The sequence below is a fragment of the Capronia coronata genome (genome assembly GCF_000585585.1).
Source record: "Capronia coronata CBS 617.96 chromosome Unknown acBCG-supercont1.5, whole genome shotgun sequence".
In the NCBI taxonomy this organism is placed as follows: domain Eukaryota; kingdom Fungi; phylum Ascomycota; class Eurotiomycetes; order Chaetothyriales; family Herpotrichiellaceae; genus Capronia; species Capronia coronata.
Window position 1 is genome coordinate 763495 of NW_006912897.1, and position 24243 is coordinate 787737.

Consider the following 24243-nt stretch of genomic DNA (forward strand, 5'->3'; position numbering starts at 1 on the left):
AAGATATGAGTGCCCTACTGACCTCTGAAGCAGCAAAAGATGGAGTGGAGTTCTGGGATCGTTGGCAGGTCGAAGCCGAACCCTGCGTTTTCCCTACACTTGTCGACACAACCCGAGCAGCGGCAGGTACTGCACGACTGTCTCTCCCCATTGAACCAGGGCTCTTACCACGACTGCACAATGTCAGTGATCAACACATCTCGAGTTCTGAGCTCGTGCTCGCTGTTGCCTGGGCATTGGTTCTGAAAATCTACACCGGAAACGCAGCGGTGTCATTTGGTTTGACACACGAGGACAGCCAAAACGGTGCCGCGACACTTTGTTCAGCTTCGCTAGACAGTGCCGACACAATCCCGGCAATCTCAGAGGCCGTTAAGCAAAACCTGGAGCAGACAAGGCCATTTCGAGCCGCAAAGCTTACTGATATTCCTGCGTTGAAAGCTACGGATGGCCGACCCCTTTGCACAACTGCAATCAGCCTCGGAACTATGCCTATCACCGAGCTTGAATCACCTTTCGATCTTCTAATGGACATTCAGCTGTCCAAAGCAAGTCTCACAGCAAGCCTAATCTACTCAACGTCCTGTATCGAGCAGTCACAGGCACGGGATATTGCCGCCTCTTTCCAGCAAGCCCTCAGTCAAATTATCACGAAACCGACTCATAAATTGTCCGACCTGGATTTGGTGCATCCAGAATCTTTGGCAAAGTTGTTCTCGTGGAATAGCGAAATGCCGAGTCCTGTCGACACATGCGTTGGACAGTTATTCGAACAGCAGGCCAAAACTCGACCAGGCAACATGGCCGTCCATTCGTCCGATGAAAGCTTCACATACGAAGACCTTGATCGTTTGACTCATGCCTTGGCGCATGAATTGCAATCCAAAGGCGTGGGCCCCGAAGTGGTTGTACTTCTGTGCTTTCCTAAGTCAGCTTGGGCGGTGGTAGCGATGATCGCTGTTATCAGAGCGGGCGGAACCATACTCTTCTTCGATGCTTCTCATCCCATGGCACGCCTGCAAGAGATCCAAAGCCAGGTCAAATCGAAAATAATGCTGACCGCTCCAGAATACTCCGAAATGTGGGAGTGGACGGAGGCTGAAGTTGTGATCGTGGACAAGACCACAACTGAGAGCCTACCCAGACCGAATCAACCGCTCCGGAGTTCTGTTACCCCTTCCAATATGCTGTATATTATTTTTACCTCTGGGTCTACGGGTAAACCCAAAGGTTGTGTCATTGAACATCGACAATTCCTCACGGGAGCTTTGGCTCAGCAGAGAGAGTCAGGAATGCTGCACACCGATAGAATTCTCCAACTAGCTTCTTTCACTTTCGACGTCAGCATCCTTGAAGTCATCACATCCCTCATCACTGGGGCTTGCGTCTGCATCCCTGGAGATGCATCGCGCGCCAAAGGGCCCGCAAGCTGCATCCAGGAGTTCGGCGTCACTTGGGCTTTTCTCACACCATCTCTCGTCAAGCTGATGACGCCGGAGATGGTCCCCAACTTGCGATTCTTGGTTTTGGGAGGAGAGCCACTGGGACGGATAGACGTCGAGACGTGGTCTCCGCACTTACAACTGGCGAATGGCTATGGACCGACCGAATGCTCAATCGCCGCAACTGGAAACCCGAGACTACACCTGCAGACTGATCCAGCAAACATCGGATATCCGCTCGGCGCGTTGTGTTGGATCGTTGATCCGGAGGACCACCGGCGGCTCATTCCGCCTGGCGCTCCAGGAGAGCTCCTCGTCCATGGGCCGATTGTGGCTCGAGGCTATTTTGAAGACCCAGCCAAGACAGAGGCCGTCTTCATCGACGACCTCCCTTGGCTTCCAAAGCAGGGCTTTGGTGCATCAAGGCGAATGTACAAGACTGGGGATTTGGCACGATATAACCACGACGGAACTATCAACTTTATCTCACGAAAAGACACACAGGTCAAGTTGCGTGGACTACGAATAGAGCTCGGAGAGATTGAACATCACATTGCTGTGCATCACCTCGTTCGGCAAGCCGTGGTCACACTCCCTCGCCAAGGTCCTTGTAAGAATCAACTCACAGTTGTGATGTCCCTCAAATCGACACATGATGACGAGTCCGGGCAATTGGAGCTTGTCAACGCAGCTGATTCTTCGATCACCAACTCAATAGCGTCCATCAACCAAGACGCTTCTCAGCATTTGCCCGCATATATGGTCCCAACTGTCTGGATTCCGGTCAAATCAATACCTCTCACCGTTTCCGGCAAACTCAACCGGGTTTCGGTAACGAAATGGGCCGTGGATATGGATGAAACCACGTATAATACCATCACTGGGGCAGAAGAATCTCCACAGCCATCAAATCCAACAGAGGAGCAGATTCTGCAGCTTTGCAGCGATGTTCTGGAACTCCCAATCGGCCGTGTCTACCTCAATAGGTCCTTTGTCAACAATGGTGGTGACTCCATTCTAGGCATGAAACTCCTAGCCAGATTGAGGCAGGCTGGAATACACGTATCAGTCAAAGATATGATCGAGAGCAAGACTTTGGTCGAGCTTGCCAGTCGGACAAGTGCTGAGGCGAATCCAGTCGTGCAATCATTTCCTGTTGTCTACGACATGGCGAAATTTCGTGTGCATCTTTTGCCGCATCTGAATCTGCCGGAAGATGAGATTGAAGATGCTTATCCTCTTGGTCCCATACAACGTGGCATCATGTTGAGTCAAGGCCGAGACGTGGCCAACTACGAGCTGCGCATTGTTTGCGAGATCGTAGGTGCTTTGGGTGGTGTTGACATCGGCCGTCTCAAGCAGGCCTGGGAATCTGTGCTCCAGCGGCATTCTTCTTTGCGAACGGTCTTTGTCCGAAGCATTTCCGAAGTTTCGTCCCATGACCAAGTCGTGCTGAAGTCTGCCATACCTCTTATTTCAGTTGTGAGGTGCCAGGATCTGGCCGAAGTGTCCAAACTCGCACGCAGCCACCACATTGTTGCTGCCTCCAATCAGCCACGAGTTAATCTTGTCATCTACCAGACGCCTGATAAGACCTACTGCATGACAGCGGTTGACCATGCTCTTATTGACGGACTGTCCGTTCTCCTCATGTTCCGGGATCTCAGTGCAGCATACTCTGGACGCCTGGACCCACGAGAGGAAATGAAATTTTCCGAATACATCGGCTATTTGCAACAATTGGACAAGACGGACAGTCTACAATACTGGAAAGACTATCTTCAAGATGTGGTTCCATGCCAGTTCCCAATACTCAACGACGACAAGCCTGAGCCACACGAACTTCATGAAGTCAGTGCTCAGTTTCACGCCGGCACTGAACTTCAGGAGTTTTGCCGGAAGCACAACTTCACGGCGTCCAGTGTCATTCAAACAGCGTGGGCCATTGTTTTAAAGTGCTACACGGGCTTGGACGATGTCTCCTTTGGCTATCTATCCGCCGGTCGGGATGCCCCTGTCATTGATATCGAAGATGCCGTAGGGGCGTACATCAATATGCTGATTTGCCGATTGAAGCTGCCAACGTCTAGCAAAGTCATCCAGCTTGTGGAGTCTGTCCAGGACTCCTTCCTCAAAGGCATGCCACATCAACACTGCTCTCTCGCCGAAATTCAACACGAGGTTCAGATACGAGAACCGTTATTTAGCACCATCATGTCTTTACAGAGTGCCGTGGGCGAGGTTATCCAAGCAGCCGAGGGCGAAGGGAACATTGCATTTCGAATCGTGGACGAGGTGGACTGTACCGAATACGACATTTCTGTCAACGTTGCCATCTCTCGTGAATCGATAAATATCAATCTTCGACATTACACTTCAACGATCAGTGACGCCATGGCGAAGAATGTCTTCCACACATTCCAGCATGTGATCACCACTATTCTCCAACAACCCAACAGCGTGTTTGGCGAGATGCCAGTGTTGAGTCAACACGACCAAGAGCAGTTACAATCATGGAATGTGCACGACTGGGAAGATATTCCCGACTGTATTCACGAACAAGTTGCCCACCAAGTCTCTCAAAATCCTGAAGCCATAGCCATCGATGCGTGGGATGGAAAGCTCACTTACCGAGAACTAGACAACTTCAGTTCAGCCCTTGCAGCACACCTGAGCGTACTTGGAGTCGGTCCCGAAGTCCTTGTTCCCCTGAGTTTCAAGAAATCAGTGTGGACACCTGTAGCACAACTTGGAGTCCTCAAGGCCGGTGGCGCATGTGTGGCATTCGACCCGGCCCACCCGCAGAGACGCAGAGAAGAGCTGATTCGACAATGTGGTGCGCGATTAGCGGTCACTGCTCCCGCACACAGAAGCCTTTTTGAAGGATTGGTCGACAATGTTGTGGTAGTCGAACAGTCACTCCTGGACACGCCAAGCCGTGCAAACCAGATCGAGGCAAACTCCAGGACGGCATCACCAAACAATGCTGCATTTGTCGTTTTTACTTCGGGAAGCACGGGGAAACCCAAAGGCATCGTCCTCGAGCACCATGCCCTGGTCACCAGTGCACACGCTCACGGGCCAGCCATGAAATACGGTCCAGGATCCAGAGTGCTCCAGTTTGCGTCATACACTTTCGACGTCAGTATTGGCGAAACATTCACTTGCTTGATGCTGGGAGGCACTCTCTGCATACCGAATGAAGAAGAACGTATGGACGATCTTGCTGGGGTGATTAATCGAATGGATGTCCGCGTCGCTTACCTCACCCCATCGGTAGCAAGTATCCTTCATCCTGACGATGTGCCCGGCCTCAAAGTGCTTGCACTTGGTGGGGAAGCTGTGAGAGCTGAGAATATTGCATTATGGGCTGATAGGCTCTACCTCGTCAACATCTACGGTCCGGCTGAGTGCTCGGTTTGGTCAACTGGCCTTCAGCCAGTTCCAAAGGGAACATCTCCTGCGAACATTGGGTTCGGTCTTGGTGCTTGGATGTGGATCACCGAGATAGGCAACCCTGACAAGCTCTGCTCCATCGGTTGCATAGGAGAGTTGCTTATCGAAGGACCTATCGTCGCCCGTGGTTACCTGAAAGACCAGGAGAAGACAAATGCAGCATTCATCTCCGACCCGGCTTGGATGCCATCCCTTGCAGGGGGTGGAAGCCACAGGCTCTATCGGACTGGTGATCTGGCGCGGTACAATTCAGATGGCTCGGTCAATTTCATCGGCCGACGCGACTTCCAAATCAAGCTCCATGGCCAGCGTATCGAGATGGGTGAGATTGAACACAATATCCTGAGTTATAACGATATAGCCAATGCGGTTGTGTTATATTCCGGAGAAGGTCCCGTGAAGGAGAAACTTGTTGCCGTTGTATCCCTCAAAGAGCTGCCTACCGCATCAGATACCGACGATATCAGATTCGTGGATCTCTCCCGCAGTCACACCGCAGTCGATCAAGTATCTGGAGCCCGTACTCACCTGTCTGAAAGAGTTCCAGGATACATGATGCCCTCGATCTGGCTGGTCGTTGAGGCCATTCCGCTCTCTGTGAATGGAAAGACAGACCGGTCACGGGTTTCGCGTTGGATCGGAAGCCTGGAGTCAATCCCGGGGCAGGAAATCATGTCATCGGCACCCTCAAAAGAGATAAGCCTTCCAACTACTCAGGCCGAGGACAGCATTTGTGCCGTGATAAGCGTTGTGTTGGGTGTCCCTGGTGATGCGATATCCATGGAACAAAGCTTCGTGGGTCTTGGGGGCGATTCAATTACAGCAATGCAAGTCTCGGCCCGCTCCAGAGAAAATGGCATGGCCATTACCGTCAAAGATATCTTGCTAAGCAAAACAATCCGCCAAATCGCCTCAAATGCCAAAGTTGTCAGCCGGAGTGATGCACTGACTGACCGCTCGGGCGACACAGGCGCATTCACGATGCTCTCGGAAACGGACGTGGCATTGCTAGACCGAGAAGCCCAGCAGATTGGTCTGGCCGGCCTCGATGATATATTGGATGGCTATCCCTGCTCGCCCATGCAGCAAGGTATTTTGATCAGTCAAGCCCAGTCCTCCAACAACTACAAGTTCTACGTCATATGCGAAGCGCGCCCATCCTCATCCAACGCGGTCATTACACCGCAACGCCTTGCTACTGCCTGGGAACGGGTTGTGAATCGGCACCCCATTTTGCGAACTGTCTTCGTTGAGAGCGGGTCCGGAGGCGGTGTGTTTCATCAGTTTGTCCTCAAAAATGCTTCCCCTAGGATTGACTTTGTCGATTCATTCGAGGCTCTGACCAAGTATCCCTACACCAATCCTGTCGACTACGAAGAAAAGACGCCGCCGCATCGGCTGACGGTGTGTGAGATGCCCGGGAAAGTCGTGTTCAATCTGGAGATCAGCCACACTTTGATTGATGGCGCTTCAATGGCTGTCATTATGAAAGATCTGGCTGCAGGCTATGAGCAGCCTTTGCCGGCTGGCCCGCCCTATCGTGACTATATCTCTATCCTTCAAGAACAGTCCAAGGAACAGTCTCTGAGCCACTGGAAAACCTACTTGTCAGGGGCAGAGCCCTCGGCATTTCCCGCTCTCAATGATGAGCTCGTCGGCACGAAGACCCTTGAAGCCGTGAAGGTGGCCATCTCTGAGTCTACCACAAAAGCACTTCTCGAGTACTCGCGGAATCACGGTGTCACCTTAGCCAACGTTTTCCAGCTGGTGTGGGCCCTGGTGATTCGCGCTTTCAGTAGCTCGAATGATGTATTATTCGGGTTCCTCGCCTCCGGTCGAGATGTGGCTGTGCCCAACGTCGAGGACGGGGTTGGACCATATATCAATATGCTCGTTTGCAGAGTCGACACTGGGAACCACGTGGTGATTGCCGAGGCACTGAAGAAGTTTCAGCATGACTACCTCGATAGTTTGCCTCATCAGCACACCTCTCTTGGTGAGATCCAACATGCTTTGGGGTTCAACTCGACCGGGATGTTCAATACTATACTTTCACTTCAACGGCCTATGGCAGAAGGCATCAAATCCGACAGTGAAATCAGCATCGACTATCTCCAAGGAAACGATCCGACTGAGTACGATCTGAGCGTCAATATAACCTCCAGCGACAGGGCGATCGAAGCTTCCATAAGCTATTGGAGTACGTTCTTATCCGGCGAGCAGGCTGACCGGGTGGCTGCCACCTTCTCCGAGGTCCTCGGCCAGATACTCGACCAGAAGAGGACGTCGATATCGGAGGTGGATCTGCTAAGCCCGCAGGATCGAGAGCTGCATCTCCTCTGGAACAATAATGCAGTCGCTCCAGCCAAGGTCGAAGAAATGATCCACGAGGACGTGGCTAAACATGCCTCAGACCGTCCGGATGCACCTGCGATCGCGGCATGGGATGGTAACATGACATTCAGAGAGCTTGACGAGATCTCTACAATCTTGGCTCACCATCTGCGCCATCTCGGCGTTGGTCCGGAGGTGAAAGTACCTCTTTGCTTCGACAAATCGAGATTTGCCATCATATCCATGCTGGCAATACTCAAGGCTGGTGGTGCCTACGCCTCCATGGATCCTGCACACCCGATACAACATTTGTCCAACATTGTGCGGGAAACCGACGCGAAATTTGCACTTGCTGGGTCTGCCATATATGCCGACAAATTGAAAGGCATTGTTGATAACGTCGTGCTCGTCGATGCTGCCCTGTTCAAAGAGTTACGCCCGACGACCTCGAGACTAACCGCCACGTCAACTTGTGACAATGCGGCTTTCATTTGTTTCACGTCCGGGTCCACAGGAAAGCCGAAAGCAATCTGCCTGACACATTCTTCCTTTACGTCGATGGTCACATACAACAAGGATATGGGTATCGGTCCGCAGTCCCGTGTGTTCCAATTTGCAGCATACACGTTCGATACCAGCAACTCCGAGATATTTACAACCCTCACTTCAGGAGGCTGTGTGTGTATTCCTTCCGAATCCGAAAGGCTCGATGACCCTGCCGGAGCAATGAATCGCCTTGGAGTCAACTGGACCTTCTTGACGCCTTCGATGGCCAGTTTGCTGACACCCGGCGACGTCCCCTGCCTACGTACTCTTGCCCTCGGAGGGGAACAGGTGCGCGACGATATCGTGAATGTGTGGAAAGACGATGTGCGTGTCATTAATTCTTTTGGACCGGCCGAGTGCACGATCTGGACATCCATGGCGGACCTTGGTCACGGCAACTCGCCAGCAACAATCAGCAGGGGTAACGGCGGCAATGGCTCCCTTCTATGGGTGGCGGACCTTTCGGACACGCAGAGACTCGCACCAATTGGAACTGTCGGTGAGCTACTGATCGAGGGTCCTATCCTTGCCAGAGGCTACCTAGATTCGGAGAAGACAATGCAAGCCTTCATAACTGCCCCGAGTTGGCGGGGGTCGGGATATGAATCTATCCGCATGTACAAGTCTGGTGATCTGGTCAGGTATCACCATGACGGTACCGTCATTTACGTGGGCAGGAAAGACGGACAAGTCAAGCTTAACGGCCAACGTATCGAGATGGGCGAGGTCGAGGCCCATATTGCAGGGAACGATCTAGTACGTTACGCAGTCGTTCTGGTGCCGAAGAAGGGCATCTGCAAAAGAAAGTTGATTGCGGTGGTTGCGCCTTCGAAATTCACCAAGGTGACAATGGCATCTCAGGAGCCACGGACGATTGCAGACAGAACCACGCGTGAAAGAGCATCAGCTCAGCTTTCAGAGGTGAAAGATCAGCTGCGAGGTCAATTACCAGGTTACATGGTCCCCTCAGTCTGGCTCATAGTCGAAGCTTTCCCTCTTACCGCTTCGAAGAAGGTCGACAGAGTCAGGGTGTCTCGATGGGTTGAGGAGCTCACATACGAGACATACACCAATGCCCTTGACATCGAAGAGGAACAGTTTGACGTGACAGATGCGGCCGGGCCAGAGGCACAAATCCAGAAGATCATATCGAGTGTCCTCAATATTCCCGTCTCACAGGTTAATCTCAGCAAGTCCTTTATCAACCTCGGTGGTGATTCAATCTTGGCCATGCAGCTTGTGGTGCAATGTCGCAAAGAAGGCCTCAAAGTCTCCGTGAAGAATGTCATCCGCAGCAAGACAATCTCAGCACTGGCATTGAGTGCTGAATCATCAGTTCCGGAAAACCTCTCACGCGATGAAACGTTTGGTGTTCCCTTCGAGCTCTCTCCGATCCAGACCATGTACTTCTCCGAAATCACGCATGGCTCGACGAAGGCGGAGTTGAACCAGTTCAATCAGAGCTTCTTGTTGAACGTGACGCGGCAGCTCAATGACGACAAGTTCTCCAAAGCTATCGATCAGATCGTCCAGAACCATTCCATGCTTCGAGCACGCTTCCAAAAAGATAGTAACGGACATTGGTCACAAGTGGTTCCTCCCCACAGTGCTGATTCGTACCGCGTCCGCGTGCGCAGTGCAAGCAACCGTGAAGAGGCCTTGTTATTGGCAGAGCAGTCACAAGGTGGGCTTGATATCGAAAATGGACCAGTCTTTGCTGCCGAATTGTTCAATATCTCGCCAAAGTCCCAACTTCTCTTTCTTGTTGCACACCATCTTGTTGTCGATCTGGTGTCCTGGAGAGTCATCATACGTCAGTTGGAAGAGTGCCTCACCACAGGGATATCCCCATCGACCCAGAAACCGTTCCCGTTCAACTCCTGGCTGAAGAAGCAAGCCGAATATGCCCGTGCCAACTTGGAGCCTGAAGCGGCATTGCCATATGCTGTTCCAGCCGCAGACTACGACTTCTGGTCCATGTCCGGCTCCTCCAATCTTCGCGGCGAAACAGAGGAGATCAGCTTCGACATCGGCCCGGGCGATACCGAGCTTCTGCTGCGAGGCTGCCACCAAGCCATGAGAACGGATGCACTTGATGTCTTCCTCGCGGCAGCATTCCAGTCTTTCAGTAGTGTCTTTGGACGGCCCTCGCCTGCGATCTTCTGCGAAGGTCATGGCCGTGAGTCGTGGCATTCCCAAATAGATATCACCGAGACGGTCGGCTGGTTTACGACCATGTTCCCCTTGTTTGTCACGTCCGATAAGAGCCCGGCCATAATCAATACTGTTCGACAAGTGAAGGATCAAAGACAGCAGCTTCCGCGTAACGGGTGGTCCTACTTCAACTCTCGATTCTCCAACAAGCGCGGTAAAGTGGCCTTTGCCGGACATACTCCTATTGAGATTTTGTTCAACTATCTCGGCGTCTATCAAAGTCGGGATCAGTCCACCGGGCTACTACAACCAGAGCCATTCAACAAAGGTGATGTTGGGCCTCATGTCAGGCGGTTTGCATTGATTGAGATCAATGTCTACGTACTGGACGGCCAAGCACATTTCTCCATCATCTTCAATCGCAATGTGAAGCATCAAGACAAGATCAAAGCATGGGCGGACTCCTACCAGCCGACTGTCATCGAGATGGCCAATGCTCTCAAGAATTCCGAGCGGAGGTTGACCTTAGGCGACGTTCCCCTTCTAGCCACGAACTATCAATCTCTCAGGAAGTTCGAACTGGAGCAGCTGCCCCAGATGCAGATTGATGTTGATGGCATTGAAGACGTCTACGCCTGCTCTCCCATGCAAATGGGCATCCTCTTGAGCCAGAACAGACTACAAGGGGCATATCAGATCCAAACCATTGTTGAAGTGTTGTCGGACAGCAAGTCCCAGATCGATGTTGGTAAACTGGGCGCGGCATGGCGGCTAGTCGTTGAGCGTCATCAAGCCCTCCGAACAGTGTTCATTCAGAGGATCAGCGACCAACCTTACGATCAACTTGTGCTCAAGATGCACGCACCCGATATTTCCATCGTCGACGCACCAACGGAAGAAGCCGTTGTCTATTTGAACTCTTTGCAGAATCTTGACTATGCCGCATTTGCGCCGCCACATCGGCTCACTGTATTGACAGGTGGCAATGGAAGAGTGTTTGCGAAACTCGAAATAAGTCATGCTCTCGTGGATGGAACATCGATGAGTATTTTGATATCTGAATGGGTTCGAGCGTATCAGGGTCAACTTGCAAACACTCCGGGACCGTTGTACAGTGACTACATTGCGTACATCAGTTCACAGCGACGAGACGAAGCATTGAAATACTGGTCCAGCAACCTGAGCGATGTCAGACCGTGCCATTTCCCGGTATTGACGGACAACGAGGCAACACCTGCAAGATACCTCCACAACATGCCTGTGCGGAGTCCAAATGCAGCACGCATCCGTGACTTTTGCCAACAGAACAACATTACACTGGCCAGCATCTTCCGTCTGGCTTGGGGTATTGTCCTACGGACGTATACTGGCGACGATCAAGTTTGCTTCGGCTATCTGACATCAGGTCGTGAAGTCCCAGTGGCCGGAATTGAGGACGCCGTTGGCGCGTTCATCAACATGCTCGTTTGCTCTCTCGACTTCAATCGCATCGGCAAGAGGAAGATTGCGGATATACTTGAGGACTTGCAAGACGAATATTCGAAATCTTTGCCTTTCCAACACACTAGTCTTGCCGAGATCCAACATGAGCTCGGACTTGCCGGGGAAACCCTCTTCAACACCGTCCTGAGTTTCCAACGCCGAACTCACGGAGACTTCAAGGAAGGGGACGTCTCACTTCGCTACTTGGACGGCGTTGATCCAACCGAGTATGATATTTCAATCAGCGTCGCCGATAGCGAAGAAGGTGTTCATGTTCACATGAGCTACTTTACTAGCAGGCTTTCCGATGGCCAGGCTTCGAATGTTGCAAATGCCCTTTTCACGACGTTGACTTCAATCCTTGAGACTCCCCAGTCGAAGGTCACGCCCCTTGACCTCTTCGGCGACCATGACGCCGAACAGATTCTTACATGGAACCGACACAACCCTGCTCCTGTTGACCGATGTGTGCACCAGATCTTCCAGGATAATGTCTGCAGGAGTCCTGATGCATTAGCTGTCGAGTCCTGGGATGGAACGTTCACTTACGGCGAGCTTGACCGGAAGTCCACCCAGCTCGCTCATGAGTTGCTTGCGACAGGAGTTGAGGTGAACGAATTGGTCCCGATCCTTTTCGAAAAGAGCGCCTGGGCAATTGTTGCCATGCTTGCGATCATGAAAGCAGGCGCCGGCTATGTACCCTTGGATCCAGCTCACCCAGACGATCGACTTCAAGCCATTGTTGCACAAACAGGTAGCCAGCTCGCTCTGGCATCTGAAGTCTCAACTGGCCGCGCAACACGGCTTGTGGACCAAGTTTTGACTGTCGGTGCTGCCTCCCAAACATGGTCTAGCAAAGCCACGGACGCACCAAACACCTCGGTCACCGTGACCGATGTCGCGTATACTCTGTTTACGTCGGGATCGACTGGTCTGCCCAAGGGCGTTGTCCTGCCACATCTTGCCGTAAGCAGTAGTATCGTACATCATGGAGCAGAAATTGGCTGCAGTCCGGCCACCCGAATGTATCAATTCGCGGCTTACACCTTCGACGCCTGTATCCTGGAAATATTCACCACCCTTGCTTATGGAGGCTGCATTTGTGTTCCATCCGATGCCGAGCGTATGAGCGATATCGCAGGATTCATCAACAGATTACGAGTGAACACATCCTTCATGACTCCATCCCTCATTCGAATCCTGACACCGGAGCAAATACCGACAATGAAGACGCTTATTCTGGGTGGTGAAGCGTTAGGCAAGGACAATATTGAGACTTGGGCCAACAACCTCCGTTTGATGAACGGCTATGGCCCGACCGAAACTTGCGTCTTCGCCGTCATGAAGACTTTCAAAAGCCCCAAAGATCGCAACGATATACTCGGCAAAGCTGTCGGCGCACAAGCATGGATCGTGCAGCTCGACAACCCGAGCCGACTCGCCCCAGTCGGAGCAGTCGGCCTCCTATTTCTGTCTGGCGCGACCGTGGCCCGGGGTTATCTCAATGATCAGGCCAAGACAGATAGTGTGTTCATTGAAAGTCCACCTTTCCTGCCTATGGTCGATGGTGTGAAGGAGCGCGCCTACAATACTGGTGACTTGGCCCGCTACAATGCTGACGGAACAATCACCTACCTTGGACGACGTGACACACAAGTCAAGCTCCGAGGGCAACGGATTGAACTCGCCGAAATCGAACACCACATCAAGGCCAGCTTCGCGGATGCCTCTCAAGTTGCGGTCGAAGTGGTCGAACCACAGGGTCAGAAGGAGCGAGCAACCCTTGCTGCCTTTGTAAGCCTTCCAAACCATCCGCAGAATAGTGCCACGTTCTTCCACCCGTCAGAGGCCCTGAAGAACAAGATCGCCGAACTGCGGAAGAGTTTGACCAGCCTGCTACCGCCATACGAAATCCCCTCCCTATATATTCCAATCAGCACGATGCCCACCACAACGGCAGGCAAGCTCGATCGAAAGGCACTCCGTGATATTGTTTCCCGCCTTTCTGACGACGATTTGAACATCTTCTCCTTGTCCGACGCTCTCAAGCGGCCCCTTACAACCGAGAGTGAGCTGGAACTTGCCAGCCTCTGGCAAGAAGTCCTCAAGATTCCCATCTCCCAGATCGGATCCGACGACAATTTCTTCCGCCTGGGTGGTGACTCGATCATGGCCATGAGGCTTGCGGCCAAGTCTACCGCTAGAATGTCACTTTCTGTCTCAGACATATTCCAGAATCCCGTGCTGTCAGACATGGCGGCAACTGCAGGGACAAATGTTACTCCATTCAGCCTGGAGCACCTATCACCATTTGCTCTTCTGCAGCCGGTCACATCTGTGAAAGACGTTGTGGCAGAATTAGCATCCATGTGCCAAGTCATGAAGGACCAAGTTGAAGACTGCTATCCATGCACGCCTCTGCAAGAAGGCCTGATGGTGTTGTCAATTGTCAACCCTGGAGCCTACGTGGCGCAAAAAGTGTTCAAACTACATGCTTCGATGGACATGGCCAAATTCAAGACAGCCTGGGAGCTGACAATAGCAAATCACGCCATTCTCCGGACCGCCATTGTCCAGACCGCTTCCGGTCACGCTCAACAGGTTCTTCTCAGGGGCGCCTTCACATGGCGATCGGCCGACTCTCTGGAAGAATATTTGCAAAGAGATCAGGATGAAGAAATGGCATATGGCCGTCCACTCTCCCGCTACGCCATCACCAATGACGGATACTTTATTTGGACCGCTCACCACGCTATGTACGACGGATGGTCAGTGCCGTTGATTCTGGAGCAAGTCCGTTCGTATTATGCCGAGTCCACGGCACCGACTACACCAGGTTTCAATAGATTTATCCGGTACTTGTCGGACACAAGTCCGGATACGGCGCACGAATTCTGGAAACAATATCTCTCGGGAGAAAAGCCTCCGACATTTCCAGAACAGCCTTCTGCATCACACCGCATTAAGGTAGATCAGGAAGCCCACCACTCGATGGCGATCAGGCGCAAAGCTGGTTCAGAGGTATCTATGGCAGCTCTTCTGCGGGCAGCGTGGGCTTATTGCATTTCTCAATATGCCGATTCGAAAGATGTCGTTTTTGGTGTGACACTTTCAGGACGGAACTGTCCTGTGCCGGATATCGCACAGATCATTGGCCCTACCATTACGACCGTACCCGTCAGGGTGACTCTGGACGACGGGGTGCCGGTTTTGAGCTTCCTCAAGAACGTTCAGGACCAAGCTACTGAGATGATACCCTACGAACACTTCGGCTTGCAAAATATAGCCAGGGTCAGCACGGAGGCAGCCAACGCCATCCAGTTCCAAAACATATTTGTCGTCCAGCCGAGGTCTCAATTTGACGTCCACCACAATGAGCTTCTCGGGGCAGAGGAAGTGGCAACCCCGCTAAAGAACTTCGACACTTATCCACTGATCATGGAGTGCAGTCTGGACGACAAGGAAGTTCATCTGGAGGCACGGTTTGACAAGTCCATTCTGTCGAATGACCGTGTGGAGGGCATCCTGTGCCATTTTGAGCATGTCGTGCGTCAACTCAATGATGCTTCTGAGACCATGAAACTTAGAGACATCACCATGTTTAGTGAAGGCGACATGACACAGATTCTAACTTGGAACAAGGAATATCCGGAGACACTCAAGACCACCGTGCCAGAGGTGTTCGCGGAGCAAGTGAAAGCGAGGCCAGAAGCCCTGGCTATCGATGCATGGGACGGACAGCTTACCTACGCCGAGCTTGATAGACTGTCCACGACATTCGCTCTTCAATTGATTGACAACGGGGTGGGACCCGAGGTTCTCGTACCTTTGTGCTTCGAGAAATCCAGATGGGCTGTCGTTTCACAAATGGCTGTGATGAAAGCAGGTGGCGGCTGTGTCAACCTGGATCCCGCACATCCCCTCAGCCGACTGGAGCTTATCATTCAAGATGCAAGAGCAACGATCATGCTTGTTGCACCTCAATTCCGGGAGAAATTCAGTGACATTGAAGGGTTGAAGATTGTGTCGATCGACGAAGGCTTCTACAAGATACTAGAAAACAGCCCTGCCAAAGCCGAGCAGCTTCCTGGCATCAAGCCGAGAGACACTGCTTACGTTCTGTTCACCTCAGGCTCGACTGGCCGACCCAAGGGAATTGTGATCGAGCATGGCAGCCTTTGCTCGAGCTCGAAAGCCCATGGCACTGAATGGGACATTGGCCCTGATACGCGTCTACTCCAATTTGCAGCTTATACCTTCGATGTGAGTTGCGCGGATATCTTCACCACTCTACAAAGAGGCGGGTGTATCTGTGTCCCTTCGGAGCACGATCGGATCAACGACCTGGCAGGGGCCATCAATCGATTCCAATGCAACTGGGCATTCTTGACCCCCACGGTTGCCAGTCTACTCCCAGCTCAGGCGATACCCAGCTTGCGCAAGTTGGTTCTGGGAGGCGAGGCAAGTACTAGAGATACCATAGCCAAGTGGCACAGTGTGCTCGACCTTATTGTTTGCTATGGCCCTGCTGAATGCTCTGTGTACTGCTCCGGGGCTCCTCCAGCAACAGCGACAAGCGACCCAGCTGATCTCGGGAAGGCAATAGGAGCCCTGTACTGGATTGCCGATCCGCTCGACTACAACCGTTTGGTGCCAATCGGCTGCGTCGGGGAGCTTCTCCTGGAAGGTCCCATTCTGGCTCGTGGATATCTAGGAGACAAGGAGAAGACGGCCCATGCTTTCGTATCAAACCCTGTATGGGCTAGGGCCGAGGACGGCGCAGCTCCGCGACGATTCTACCGCACAGGCGACCTCGTCCGTTACAATGGCGATGGCACGATACATTTCGTCGGCCGCAAGGACACGCAAGTGAAGATCCGTGGACAACGAGTAGAGCTGGGCGAGATTGAACACGCCATCCGTGTCAATCTGCCTGGTCTCGCCCACGTCACGGTTGATGCGGTGCGACAAGAGAATCAGGGCGGACGACAAGCGGTTGTGGCATTCCTCCACAGGACGACTGTGAGTGGCCCGGCAAAGGTAGCGGACATGGATGACACCCAGAGAGAAGAACTCATCAGACTTCAACGGTCTCTGAGTGAATCACTACCGTCGTACATGGTGCCAACACTTTTCATTCCTATGGCACAGGTGCCACTGACAATGAACGGCAAGGCTGATCGAAGAGCCTTGAGAGACCTCGCAGCATCTTTGAGTCGAGAACAGAGCCTCAAATATGGTCTCGAAGATGCTACAAAGGAGGAGCCAACCACCGCGACGGAATTCATGCTTCGAGATCTGTGGGCTCAGATTCTTTCGGTCGGTCCAGCCACCATTGGTAGAGGCGACCACTTCTTCAGGCTTGGTGGTGATTCAATCGTGGCAATGAAGCTGGTCGGAGCTGCCGCCGAGAAAGGCCTGCCACTCTCGGTGAAGGATGTCTTCCGCAGCCCGGTTCTGTCGGCGTTGGCAGCAGAGCTCGACGGCCGTACCCACTTTATGGCCAACGGAGCAGCTACCTATGAACCGTTCTCTCTCCTAAGCCAGACGCATCCCAGAAAGCTTGTCGAAGAAATGGCAGTGCAACTCAAAACGCCCAAAGCGAACATAGTTGACGTCCTACCTGCGACCGACTTTCAGAAAACCGCTGTGGCCCATGCCATGATGAAAACACGTGGCTTCCGCAACTATCTGTGGCTAGACGGAGTCTCTGACCGACCACTTGACGTCGAGGTGGCCAAAGAGGCTCTGACAAAGTTCGTCGAAGCACATGAGATCCTACGGACTGTATTCGCCCTTCATGAAAACAACATTGTCCAGGTCGTGCTCCAACAACTGGCGGTGACGTTTGACGTTGAGGAAACAAACAAAGACATTGCAGACTTTACGGAGAGACTTTGCAAAGCCGATGCGGCTCTCCCTACGAAGTTGACCGATCCCCTTCTCAAATTCTTCGTCGTCACCCAGGTGGGAAGCAATCACCACCGGATCATAATGCGCATTTCCCACGCACAATACGACGGTGTCTGCTTACCACGAATCTGGCAGAGTCTCCGTGAAGCATTTGAGAGTACGATGTCCCACACACCGTTACAGCCCTATTCGGCCTACCTGCGAGGCCTCTGTTCCATGGACAAGGATGAAGCTCATGGCTATTGGGAAACCCTACTCAAGGGTGCAAATATGACGAATGTAGTGTCGCATTCGAAGCCGTCCTACTCCAACGTCTACAACACCGTCACCAAGCGCGCCATTTCGACACCTTCACTCTCTTCGCACGGCATCACCTTTGCCACAATCCTAAAGGCCAGCTGGAGTATTGTTCTGTCTTCGCTATCAAGGTCGTCCGATATCGTCTTTGGACATGTCGTGTCGGGCCGCAATCTAGACGTCCCAGACATCGAAAAGGTGGTCGGCTGCTGCATCAGCATAGTCCCAGTCCGAGCGACTCTGGACAAGAGCATGACGAATCTGCAGCTTCTCGAAGCCCTGCAGGATCAACACGCCGCCAGTCTTCCGTATGAAGCTGTGGGCAGCCGCACCATTGTTCGAGAATGTACAGCCTGGCCCAAGTACACTAGGATGAGCAGCATCGTGCAACATCAAAACATTGAAGAAGAGAGCACCGTCGACGTCAACGGTACTCGGTACAAGGTTGACTTTTTCTGTCCGGAAGCCGACGAGGCCGATTTAGCTATCAAGACTACGCCCTTGAAGGACGGCACTACCGAAGTGCTTCTGATCTGCTCCGACAGAGCCATCAAGCAAGACCTACGGAATTTCCTGATTGACTCTCTATGCGACACAATCGAGAGTATGTGCGAAGATCCCACCGGAACTGTCAACGACACGACGGTGCACGCGAGCAGCGCCAGCATCAGCATACCTATCGCCATTCATTCGACGCACTTGGGGACAAATGGCGTCACATCACATGCAAACGGTAATGGCTTGATCGGCTCTGTGGCATCGCGCATCCACGGTTGGGAACCCATCGGATCCAACAAGAGCATTCGAGATGAGCTGGTAAAGGCGTGGCGTGCAGTTCTGGGCTTGCCAAAAGACAAGGTCGCCAAGTTAGGAGACGATGACGACTTTTTTGGATTGGGAGGCGATCTTGTCGCGGCGGCCGTGTTGGCTGCCAGGTTGGACATGGATGGAGTGGGGATGATCACGGTCGAGGAGATTATTGATGCGAGTACACTGGCTGAGATGGTCAATGTGCTGGAAAGGAGATCTTGAGGTAGGAGATCATGAGGTAGGAGATCTTGAGGTAGAGGATCTTGAGGCGTGATGATCTCGGTCCTTGTGCGAGGCGTAGGAATGGTCTCTTCTTTTGGAGTATTGCGGGTTTGCAGGGTTCGCACGAAGTTATATTCATTTCTTGGGCGCATGTACAGGATCAGGTTCTGTTTCGCAAGTCGATTCCAGTAGGTAGTCTTTGTAGTTTGATTTAGTTATAGATTTGAAAAATAGATATGTCTATATTCACCTAGTGCAGGTTATGGTAGAATACACCATTTTTTTCCAAGCATGAGAGTGAACGGTAAGAGCATCCTTTATCTATTTTTCCAAGACCTAGAGAGCGTTCACTTTGCAGCCCTACCAAGTCTGTGTCAAAGTGTGAAAGGTCCCTTGATCTCTATCAAAGGGGCCTGGGGAAGGCCCCAACTAAATACACAGAGCAGGGTCGACTTTGACAAGGCTGGAAATGCCAAGTAGGCCTTGGGAGACTCCAACGTTCAACAGTTCCTTGTTCCAGGTAAGGAGGAGGCTGGAGAATGCTCCGTTGTGATGGTCTGAACCTCATAAGTATTGAAGGTGATGGAAATGCTTGAAAAGATTCCTCGATTGATATCAAAGTGGCCTGGGTTCTATGTTGGATGAAAACACAACGTTGTGGACGTGATGGGACTATACAGACATGACTGAGATTACCTAAGGGTTGATACCTGGGTACTTCACTCTGAAATCTGAATCCCCATTCCCATCCTTCGCCATCAATCATGCCTCGTCCAGGGTGGTATGCTCGGGAAAATCTAGATCAATGAATGAATAGATTATAAACAAATGATTGACAAAACAAGTGACACTTCAACTGTTTAGAAAGGGTCAATTTTCAAATGAATTGTCTGACATTCTAGCTATGGGCTGGTCTTCTAGATGGGACTGGTCAACATCCTCAACTCCTCCTCACTCGGCCCTTGGATTCCATTGATAGACAACATATTGAGCTTCGGCGGAGCTTCCTTCTTCTTCTCCGGGAAAGGCACCTCGTACAGCCAGCCATACTGATCCTCCACCTTTCCGCGAATACAGGCGGTGATTCTGGCACCCAGCTCCACGGCCGCCGGCCCAGGCTTGCCCGCGGGACAGTAGACGAACTTGTCACCCGTGCTCTCGCGCACGATGGCGGCGATGGGCAATACACTAGCGGCGGTGCCCACGGCGAGGACTTCACTGAAGTGGGCCAGCTCGGTGTAGTGAATGGGGCGTTTTTCCACCTTGTAACCCAGCGATTTGGCGATGGTTTGGATACTGTCGCTTGTGACGGAGTCAATGACCTGTTTTGAGTCTGGAACGACTAGAGTGGTGGTAGTAGGGTTCTCTTGCGAAATACCAGTTTCGGTATCTTCTTCTTTTTTGGTTAATACACCAATGAATCCCGACGTGCTGAACTCGTCAATGTAGCTCTGCGTAGCCGAGTCGAGATGCAGCGTCATGTAGAACCCCTTCTGCTTGGCTTCGCGCGAATACTTCATGGCGGGCGCATAGTTGCCGCCGATCTTGGCGTGGCCGGTGCCCCGGGTCGCGGCCCGGTCGAACTGCTCTAGGATCAGACACGGCAGGGGCTGCACGCCGTGGTACGTCGTCGCCGGCTGCACGTACACGGCGAACGTGAAGGTCGAGGGCGCCTCGAGCGCCAGCTGCGGGCCCGACGCGAACAGCACGGGCCGGATGTACAGCACCGCATTGGACGACGCGGGGCCGACAAACCCGGCGTTGCCCTGTACGGCTTCGTTGATGCATTGCATGAACAGCTCCTCTGGCACGGGCGGCATCGACACCGTCTCGGCCGAATGTCTCATGCGTTTGGCGTGGAATGACGGCCGGAAGATGGTGATTTTGTTCGATGGCGTGCGTACCGCTTTGAGTCCTTCGTACGCTTGCATCCCGTAGTTCAGCCCGGGGGATAGCCCGTGTACGCGCAGCCAGGGGTCAGCCACGAACCGTGGCGATGACCAGCTGTTCGTGTCGAGTGAGAAGGTTGCTTCGATGTGGCCGTTGACGCTGTCGTTGACGGTGAGTCCTAGTTTGGACCAGTCTATGTTGGCCAGAGGTGGTGGAGGTGCCATTTTAAAGTCGATGAGGCAGAGAACTGTTCTTGGACGAGATGTCGCTATCGCTTGTCGCTGTCGTCTTGCTCCTGTCGACAATTTTGGGTCTGGTGATGTACTGTGACGCCGGCCTCGAAATATAGTCTTTGTAGAGAGCCTGGTCAGTGGTCACAGATGAAGATGTTCACTCCGTCAGTACCGACGCCCGAGGCTGGACCTTGGGTCTTCTTTCTGCCTGAAGTAAGATGTAGTGGCGGCGGATGAACAACCTCACCCGGGCCCGGAGCCAAAACCTGTACCTGTACCTCGACGAGAAAGGATTGGGATTCAGACTGAGGTTTGTTTGAAGCCAGCAGCCGAAGAATGCCCAGCGCTGCTACAAGAGCAATGATATACGTACCTCAGGACGGTCGGAAACAGCCCAATTCTGAATCCGCCCGAACAACCAGAGCCAAGCGCAACGTATCAGTAATTTCAAACACATCCTATTTGGCCCCCATGACCAGAGAGGCTAGGTGAGTTATCATTAGAACCCATTGCGATGGTGTCGACGGGCTTGACTGATCAGACATGCTCACACACCTCAGCTCCTCATTCCGAGAGGGGGCCATTCCTTCAGAATCCTCATTCATATCCAGTCAAGCTTTGCATATCTTAGGGCTTACTCCTCAGAGATAGGGACTTCTTGCCCTCCCTCGACAGAGCTAATGGCCAGCATGGCGCAGGTAGGCACTACACATTCCTTGTCCTACCGTAAGCACGGGGCGTATGTTGAGCTGGATGATAGGCTGACAAGGCTGACCTCGAGCGAAGGATTCCATGGTTATGGAATCTGGAACGGCTGAAGCTGTCGTGAGGATGGTGATGCATGGATGCAAGGATCTGAGATGTGAGATATCCAAGTACCTGGTAGATAGATAGGTATCTTACACAATTAGGCCACCTGCCTTAGCACCCGACATTAGTGTCACGTAAATACGGTCGTACGAGTCATGGTATTGTATGCGCTCGTGTAAGATACCAGACAGGTATTTTTTTTGTATAGTATTGACATTTGAAATGCTGTAAACTTACCAGGGTGGGGCATGCGCCGTAAGGTACCTGTAATCTTGGTTTTATCAACATTACACAGACAACAGGTAAAGTGGTCGCACGTGGCCGCTACTTCTGGTGTTTCTGCTGCTGTTGTTTCGAACCAGTCTTGCTCAAGGTTCTGGAGACCGTTGCCAGGGACTAGGAATTGGGAAGCTGTTTGACATGGTGTTTGGAGAATCCGTGCAGCGGACATTTTCAGATCATTCCACCCTTCTTTGTCCTACCACATACTGTAGTTGTTGCCTGGAAATGTCGAAACGCTGATCCGCAGGTGGGAGACTACGCGAGTTGCTTTGGTCTTCAAGGGTCAGTCGATGCCTGGCCACCCGATTTCCGGGATATGACCTCCATCCGTGGTAGTCTGGTAGATTGTCTCTGCGGTTAGGATCACGCTCAAATAGTTTCCAAAATCTAGACTTTCGTTTCGTTCAATGCTTTTTCATATTCCAGTATCGATTTATAAACTCCAACCATAATGCTTCGCTGATGTCTTGGGCAATCCGACCTGCCTCTGAATTGTCACCCATTGCAGACTGCCATATCACGATGCCCATACTGTTGCGCCGTCTTGATGGCGGAATAGTCCCGACTCAACAGTTGTACAAGCTAGCACTTCTTTCCATCTTGAGTTGTGTAACGCTATTCTCATGGTCCAGTCCAGCTTCTAGGCTCAGGGGCTGGTGGTCCAGGACTGTTCCCTCGGCTGGCCGGAGCGTAGGTTGTATACGACTCTTGCGGAGCCAATCTCTCTTGAAACGGCTCATACCTAGACTCAACAGGCTCCCCAACTCTTCCCCTTGGCATCGGCGATGGTTCTCTAGACTTCAAAGCTTTGAGTTCCTCATAGCTTGCATTAGATGCCAGTCTCTCATGCCCGCCACCACGAGGCTTTCCTTTGCGGTGACAGCAACAACAAAGTTTGCGGCTGAGCCAGCTAGGCGGTAATTTTGACTCGGGACCTTGCATATATCTTCCCGGATGAAGAGCATTCCAGATCAAGATGGCGAAAAACATAGGGACCGCCTCCAGCGCGTAGAAATAACCTTCTTTGTGTGGAAGAGGGTTATCTTCGCCAAAGCCCCGGGAGAATTCGACGAGACGAAAGATGATGCGCGCTGTGATGGCCAACAGGCAGATGTAGAGCGCGTACAGAATCCATCTCCAACGCACTTTAGCTTCTGTCACGAGTCCCGACCGCTGGGCTTTTGTTTGTTCAAGGTGAAACTTGATCACCAGCACCATGAAGCAGACGATGAAAAATTCTTGAAGCCCGATGCCGCCCATGTAGATGTGGACACCCTTCTGCTGTGCTTCTGGAGTGGCTCCAGGGCCGGCCATGCCACCACCAATGAGCTGAATGATGAAGGAGGTAATGTCCAAAGTAACGAAGACAAACGCCATGATAGACGGGCTGATCTTCCAGACCTTCCTTGTAGGCGCGAAGAAATGTACAATGCGAGCGAACACCATATAAGCGAATGCATTGACCCCTTGGAAGATTCGTTAGTTTCCCCAAAAGAGATATCGAATGCAGGCAGACTCACAAATGGGTGCCAGCAGGACCAGAATTTGAGACAGAGTAGCCAAAGTGGTACTTTGCTGATTTCTTGTGCCGGCCGTTCGAAAGCCGTATGATGCGAACTCCCAAAATGAGGCCATCACCACAACCCAGCAGAAACTCTTTTTGTGCGCGATGGCCTGGGCAAGATGGGCGATGAAGAGTATTCCAAAGAGGACCGAAAACACAATCGCGGCGCCAAAAGATGGATAATACTCATATAGCGAACCACACGTTCCTGGAGGTACATAGCCATTTTTGTCCGGTTTGATGGTCTGGGTACAGGTGGACGACGGCAGATCCAGAGAAAGAGAAACATGGCTATATGAGTAGGGTGTGATATGGACGCCAGTGAAAGAAGCTGCTGCTGCACGAAGTTCGAGCGTTGCCGTCGGCGTAGGAGTGGGCGAGGGTGTTGCTGCAGGTAGTTGTTCTGGTAGTGCTGTTTGTGCAGGTAGTGCAGCAACGAGGAGTCCTGCTCCCCAGAAAACGAGAGAGAGAGCACGCCAGGCCTTCATGGTTCCTGCTTGGTCCGTTCAAGCCGATCAGAGCAAAGGTTTGGATATCAAAAACCAGACGTCAATTCTGGTGTTGTGATGAATGAAAGAGTGGTGAGAGTGTCGAGAAACGTAGTGTTGTAGGTATCGTCTTTTTGGGCAATCGCAGAAGCCATGGATGGAAGCTGCCTCCCCCGTCTGCACTGCCATAGGCGCAGAGGAGTCGCAGCTGAGCGCCAGCTGAAGATAGTACGATCCTCCGCCCAGTTCCAAGTCTGGAGGCCTAAACACATGCCACTGGTTCGGGTTGCCGCAGCATATCATGCCGCCGACGACTGGAG

At 52.3% G+C, this 24243-nt stretch overlaps 3 protein-coding genes across 3 annotated transcripts; 1 reads left to right on the forward strand and 2 right to left on the reverse strand.

The window, feature by feature from the left end:
- Positions 1-5: 5 nt before the first annotated feature.
- Positions 6-18656, forward strand: A1O1_05951 (uncharacterized protein; the record flags this gene model as incomplete). The annotated part of the gene is made up of 1 exon (XM_007726834.1): positions 6-18656. The coding sequence occupies one exon, from the start codon at positions 6-8 to the stop codon at positions 18654-18656; it is 18651 nt and encodes a 6216-aa protein (XP_007725024.1).
- A 917-nt stretch (positions 18657-19573) lies between these two features.
- Positions 19574-20770, reverse strand: A1O1_05952 (branched-chain amino acid aminotransferase; the record flags this gene model as incomplete). Its single annotated transcript, XM_007726835.1, has 1 exon — positions 19574-20770. One exon carries the CDS (start codon positions 20768-20770, stop codon positions 19574-19576), a length of 1197 nt encoding a protein of 398 aa, XP_007725025.1.
- A 1722-nt stretch (positions 20771-22492) lies between these two features.
- Positions 22493-23923, reverse strand: A1O1_05953 (uncharacterized protein; the record flags this gene model as incomplete). The annotated part of the gene is made up of 2 exons (XM_007726836.1): positions 22493-23337; positions 23392-23923. 2 exons carry the CDS (start codon positions 23921-23923, stop codon positions 22493-22495), a joined length of 1377 nt encoding a protein of 458 aa, XP_007725026.1.
- Positions 23924-24243: the final 320 nt, after the last annotated feature.